The sequence below is a fragment of the Eucalyptus grandis genome, chromosome 3 (assembly GCF_016545825.1).
Source record: "Eucalyptus grandis isolate ANBG69807.140 chromosome 3, ASM1654582v1, whole genome shotgun sequence".
Classification (NCBI taxonomy): domain Eukaryota; kingdom Viridiplantae; phylum Streptophyta; class Magnoliopsida; order Myrtales; family Myrtaceae; genus Eucalyptus; species Eucalyptus grandis.
This window is the reverse complement of record NC_052614.1, coordinates 19,277,850-19,284,288: the sequence shown is the minus strand read 5'-3', so window position 1 is coordinate 19,284,288 and position 6,439 is coordinate 19,277,850. Positions and strand designations below refer to the sequence as shown.

General features: G+C 39.2%; 1 protein-coding gene across 1 annotated transcript; it reads left to right on the top strand.

The window, feature by feature from the left end:
- Positions 1-4,405: 4,405 nt before the first annotated feature.
- On the top strand, positions 4,406-5,692 carry LOC120291709 (MDIS1-interacting receptor like kinase 2-like). Its single transcript, XM_039309404.1, has one exon. The coding sequence runs from the start codon at positions 4,406-4,408 to the stop codon at positions 5,690-5,692; it is 1,287 nt and encodes a 428-aa protein (XP_039165338.1).
- The last annotated feature ends 747 nt before the right edge of the window (positions 5,693-6,439 follow it).

Here is a 6,439-nt window from a genome sequence, read left to right as displayed (position 1 = left end):
TGAAATCTTGTCCTTTGTTACTCCTTTTATAAGGGTCATTGTGGATTTGTGTAGATATAAAATTCTTCGACATGCGGAAGAGTTTCAATCATGCATCTTTTCAAAGTGCGTTCAATCAGACACTAAACGTTCTAATCGCGGCCATCAACCAATCCTTTGACGTGCAGAAGAGTTTCAATCATGCATCTTTTCAAAGTGCGTTCAATCAGAAACTAAACGTTCTAATCGCAGTCATCAACTATGTTTATTAAATGTTATTAAGTGGTGTAAGAAGACATTACAATACACCCTCTTACGTAAATGCACTTATATGAAAGAAATGGCATTGGTTCCAATACCATGTAAAAGTGCTTAAATTACGAAGATCATTGATCATCTTTTTGTCTGGAGTGGAGATTCTATGGTACAATGCTTTGTCTCTGAAAGAATGCAAGTTTTGTTTTGTTACTATCTTATACTTCAAGAGCGTGAAGGCAGACTAGTTTCAAGATAGTCATAATGCTTCTTGCTCCCCAAGTTACTACCTCATAATCACAGTCATAATGTTTCTCTAAAGAAAACTCTTGGCACATGCTCTTTCTTATATGCACCATGATTGTAACCCTCCAATCATTCATCGGGATATTTCCAGTAACAACAGTCTGCTTGATTCTAAGTATGAGGCGCATGTTTCTAACTTCGGCACATCTAAGCTTCTTAATCTGGATACATCAAATTGGACTGCAGTTGTCGGCACATATGGTTATGTAGCTCCAGGTAAACTCTGAAATCAACTCTTGATATGAAGGTTGATCTATAGCAATGTCTTCGTGCTAATACATACATCACCCTCTTTGTGCAGAGCTTGCTTTCACAAGGAAGGTGACAACGAAATGTGATGTGTATAGCTTTGGAATAGTGGCCATCGAGGTGATCGAAGGAAGACATCTGGGTGAGAGCATTTCATCTCTAGTAGCTCCGGTCGACATGGAGATCTCAGTTGTTTTGAGGAATACATTGAATTCACGCCTGCCAACGCCCACGCCAGGCATTGAGGATAAACTTCTGACCATCTTCAAGCTTGCAGTCGCTTGCTTATCTGCTAATCCCCAACTCAGGCCGTCGATGGACACAATTTCTCAGAGACTATCAGCTTGTTCAACCACTTTCCGTGGCGTTCAATATTTTGAGACAGCCGCCAATTCTGTGAGCGATACCATAGCTTCAAGCCAATTCCCGGATCAATTCATAGAAGATATCATCTGATGATGTTGCTCTGTCTACCACATGCAAGAAGGTGTAAGATCTTTAATGAAAAACAGAGTCGCTTGAAATAATTGATTAAGTCTCAAACTTTTTCAATATATTGTTTCCCTCACTTATGTGTTTACTTTATTTGCATTTAGGATAAATATTTTGACCGTCAACCAAAGTTGAGTGTTTCATATCAGCTTGAGGATGCGGTTTATGTTTCGTTCATGCCCAAGTATAGAACTGCCTTTTGCTTTGGAAGAAGCAAAACTACAACATTCTGGCATCTAGTTTCGTTTGCAGAGACAACAACTGAACTCAAGTGATATTTCAAACTGTTTCTTTATCAAGTCTTAATCAGACTAGTGTCTTCGGAGTCGATGTATCCATGTCAAGTTAGACTTAGAAAATATAACTTTTGTATCTATGTAAAGTTGATGATGTATCCAGTATTGTTATCTTGAAACCGAAATGTCCATGTAAGGTTGAAATGGAACATTTATATGAAGTCTCTAAACTCTTGATCATTATTAGTCCTTCTATATGTTCGGATTTATATAGATGTAAAATCTACTTACATGCAGAAGAGTTGCAATCATGGATCTTTTCAGAGTGCATTCGATCGTTGTCCCTAATCGTGGCCATCCACCATAATTTTGGGTTTTGTACAATTACTGCAACTGTGTATCATGACAGAGAGGGCAATCAATCAGTTCCTATTCAGAGCGTTCTGTGCATGTTGCCATAGCATGAGTCGTTAACAGAAGTTCAGTAGCTCTTGATTGTCCAAAATAGAGAAATCCGGACTTCATTTTCATCAGAGATTCAAACTTCAAGTGCTCAAATTAGGAAGATCACAGGTCATCGTTTCATCTCAAGAGGAGATTCTCCATGATTTCAGAAAGAATGCAAGTTCTGTTCTGGCACTACCTTTCATTTCAAGAGCGTATAAGGCAGACTACATCTAGCCCTCCAAAATCTTGGTAGTTTTAAATCATGATGGTCTGTTTTTGCTTGGCCTAGCTTCATTGTCAAATACAAGAAGAACTCATTTGGGTTTAGCTCATCATCAAACATCTTTTCTGTTCTTCGAAACAGGGAACTTAGATCTGGAAAACAGCTTTGTGCAAAACATGTAAGAACAATGTCCCCTCATAGACTTCATCCGTGAAACAGTAGACTTAGTCTCTGAGAGCTCAGAGTTTTGTGAATTTGAAAAAGGAAACTATAGTAGACCAATGTTTGACCCCATCCTCAATCACTCTTACGTAAAATCCAACATCGTAGAATCAAAGTTTCAGAAAACTTAATTAATGAACGGTACAGACGGAAAACAATGAAGTAACAGCTATTCGAATCAAGGCATAGCGAGACAATGAGTTATGTTCACCCAACCTTCTCAAGTAATTGTGTCAGCTCATCTCAATTCTCGATTCTACCGCTTAGAAGAAAGGCGACAGGAAATATGCAATGTCAAGAAAGAACCTCCCGGTGGGAATTGTCAACACTTTCATTATGCCAAATGGCATATACCGACATGCATTCAACCAGTTAATGCTTGCCAATGCATTTCCATCGTCAAATAGGAAAATCACGGGAAAATAAGATCGAGGAATCCTCGTGAAGCTGGGAAAAAACGACTTCCTGATCAAACAAGAAAAATGGCCAAGTATTCGTAAAGCTTCAAGATAGTCCTAATGCTTCTACCTTCCCTAGCCATTTTCAGTCTGAGTCATTCCAACAAGTGCACTTCCTACTTAATGATGGGCTGGGTCCGCCTCATGGGGCCCAGCACATCTTTAAAGAAAAAGAAATAAAAATTATGGTGGGATGTTTTATTATAGTGAAAAGAGGAAAATGAGTGTTCGCACAAAAAGAGAAATAAAAGAGGGAGAGAGACCAAGGTTGAAAGGAGAAGAGGCAGTTCAAATTTAAAGTTGAAATCTTGTCGGAATCAGCCAAAATTTAATATGTTGTTTGTGAGGTCAAGATCATTATTGAGATCCTTCTTTGATTTGTCTTTCAGTTCTCTAGTAGTGATTAGAGTTTTCTTAGTTCTTTTGTTAATCCACTAATGATATATCGTTGTATTGTTGATGTGTTTATTCTCTAACTATATGACTAGAGATGAACTATTGTATATTCTGCTATTCTTGTGAATAGTGAAAGTTTTGAGTGAAATGTAATTTTTTTCCACATTGAGCATGTAAAATTTATGCGTTGTTTTTGTACTTCGTCATTAAATTTTTATATTAGTTGATTGAGTTTTGGAGAAATTATTGATACTGGACAAGTTTTAAGTTCTCAGTGAATATTTGCTCTTCCATGAATTGATATAAATAATCTTTTGCATTTATCTAGTGTTATTCCTAGTAAAGCATCGGGTCAAGTGTGAATGGCTAGAAAATGGATATAATTCACATTGACCAATATAACACATATTGACCCATATTTCTGTAATACAATTTTGACAGCTCACACTCAATCCCACTTGGACTCGAATCATACCAAACTCAACACAAGCTCCAATTTTTAGCAATTTTCCACTTCAAATATGCCATTAGATTTTTTATTTTATTTTTTTTAACCGTGCTCTTGGGGGCCACTTGGCTAGATCATCAATTGTCGTTTTTGCGATAACGGTCAACTGGGTCAAAATTTCACTTCATAAATGCCAGGTGAGAAGACTTTCCTTTTGCGCGTTGAATTCAAAATTTTGTGCAGCACAAATTAGGGGCTAAGCTTGTGGAAAGTTGAGTGTTCCCAAGCCACACGAAAGGCCTCGACTTTACATCACTTTCCTCGAAGACTTCTCAATCAAAGTCAAAGTCTCCGATTTCATATAATGACTAATGAGTGGAGCTCAATTCCGATAAGAGGACTGACCAAGTCAAAAATGTCACTATGAAGACTTCAAAAGTGAAAATTCCAGTCTTCAAGGAATAAAAAATTCGTCCCGGTCAGTTCTCGGATGACTACTCCTACGGCGTGCAGACCAATATCACCCTATCATTTTTTAGTCTTCAATGGCTAGTGGTCGTTTTATTGCATACCCATTAACATGGAAAATGATAGGAAGGTGAGTTCTCACGGCCTTTTTAAGCATCCCTTGTTGCCTCGCGAAAAGAAAAATCAACTTACCAGAACCAAAAGAGAAGAAGGAGAAGAAGAATCGATGGATTCTTCATTAGAATTCAAAAGGGTCTTGAGCCTTGCGGCTGCCCTTGCCCTTTTCAATACCCTTGCCATTCCACTTCCTACTCATGCTTCCCCTGCGGAAGCCCAAGCTCTCCTCACGTGGAAGTCCAATCTTGGTAACCATTCAATTTCTCGCCTCTCTTCGTGGACTCCCACTCCTCATAAAGCCATTGGTTCCAATTCGACTGTGAGTCCATGTGCTTGGTATGGCATCTCCTGCAATCGGGCTGCAAGCGTGATCAAGATAAATCTCACTAGCTCTGGTGTTGGAGGTACGCTAGACGAATTTCCATTCTCATCTTTGTCTCATCTCATGTTCATGGACCTGAGTATAAATAGTCTCTCTGGTCATATTCCGCCTCAAATCGGTCTCTTGAGCAATCTCACCTATCTCGACCTATCTATCAATCAATTCTTGGGGAAAATACCATCGGAAATCAGCTATCTAATGAAACTAACAGTTCTACACCTAGTTTCCAATGAGTTAAATGGCTCTATTCCCCAAGAAATCGGGCAATTGCAGTTGCTCAATGAGGTCGCATTGTATTCGAATAAGTTGAATGGACCCATACCTTCCTCATTGGGTAATTTGAGCAAATTGGCTAAACTGTATGTTTACAACAACTCCCTTTCCGGTTCTATTCCTCCTGAAATGGGAAATATGACAAATCTAGAAGTGCTCCACATGGACACCAACCTCCTATCAGGACCGATTCCTTCCACTTTGGGAAACTTAACCAAATTGACAGAGCTACACCTGTTTGCTAATGAGCTTACTGGTTCCATCCCACTGGAGCTAGGAAAATCAAATCTTCTTAGCGAGTTGTGCCTTAATGATAATAATCTTATCGGTTCAATCCCACCAACATTAGGCAATTTGACAAAACTCTCCCTTCTTTATCTCTATGGTAACCAGCTTTCGGGGCAAATTCCTGATGAGATAGGTAATCTCCATGCTATGCTTGACTTAGAGCTGAGTACAAACCAGCTCACTGGCCTAATTCCTTCTTCTCTAGGTAACTTGACCAACCTAGGATCTTTGTTCCTCCGCCAAAATCATCTTTCTGGTTCAATTCCCGAATCCTTAGGTGATCTAGTAAACTTGGCAGTGTTGCAATTGGATACCAACCAGTTAAACGGCTCCTTACCAAAAAACTTGTGCCGGGATGGGTTGCTCCAAAACCTTACAGTGAGTCACAATAACTTAATTGGTTCTATCCCTAGAAGCTTGAGAAATTGCACAAGCCTAGTCGAGTACGCCTAGAGGAAAACCAGTTCACTTTGGAAACATATCCAAAACCTTTGGTGTCTACCCCAAATTGGACTTTATCGACATGAGTTTCAACAAATTCTTTGGAGAAATCTCAACAACTGGGGAGTTGCACACGCTTAACTCATCTAAGAATTGCTGGAAATAACATCATTGGTAGCTTGCCTCCCGAGATTGGGAACGCAACTCGATTGGGTGAAATTGATCTTTCTTTCAATGGTTTACTTGGTGAGGTCCCGAAAGAATTTGAAAAATTGACTTCTTTGGTGATTTTAAATCTAAGTAGGAATCGACTTTCTGGCCGAATAAGTCCCGAGATTGTATCATTACCTGGTCTTCAAAAATTGGATATGTCTAGGAATAGATTAAGCATGTCTATCCCGCAGTCTATAGGGTTTTCTTCAAACTTGGTCTTCTTGAATTTGAGCAACAACCAGTTGAGCCAAGATATTCCAGGGCAATTAGGGATGCTGATTCACCTATCTGAGCTAGACTTGAGTCATAACTTGTTAAGTGGTGGGATCCCTGCTGAACTCAACAAGTTGCAAAGCCTAGTGAAACTTGACCTTTCACACAATAATCTTTCTGGCCTTATATATGAGACTTTCAAGGATATGCGAGGTTTGATGGAGGTTGACATCTCTTACAACCAGTTTGAGGGTCCCATCCCCAACACAACGGCATTCCAAAATGCAACAAAAGAATCATTTCAAGGCAACAATGGATTGTGTGGAAATGTTG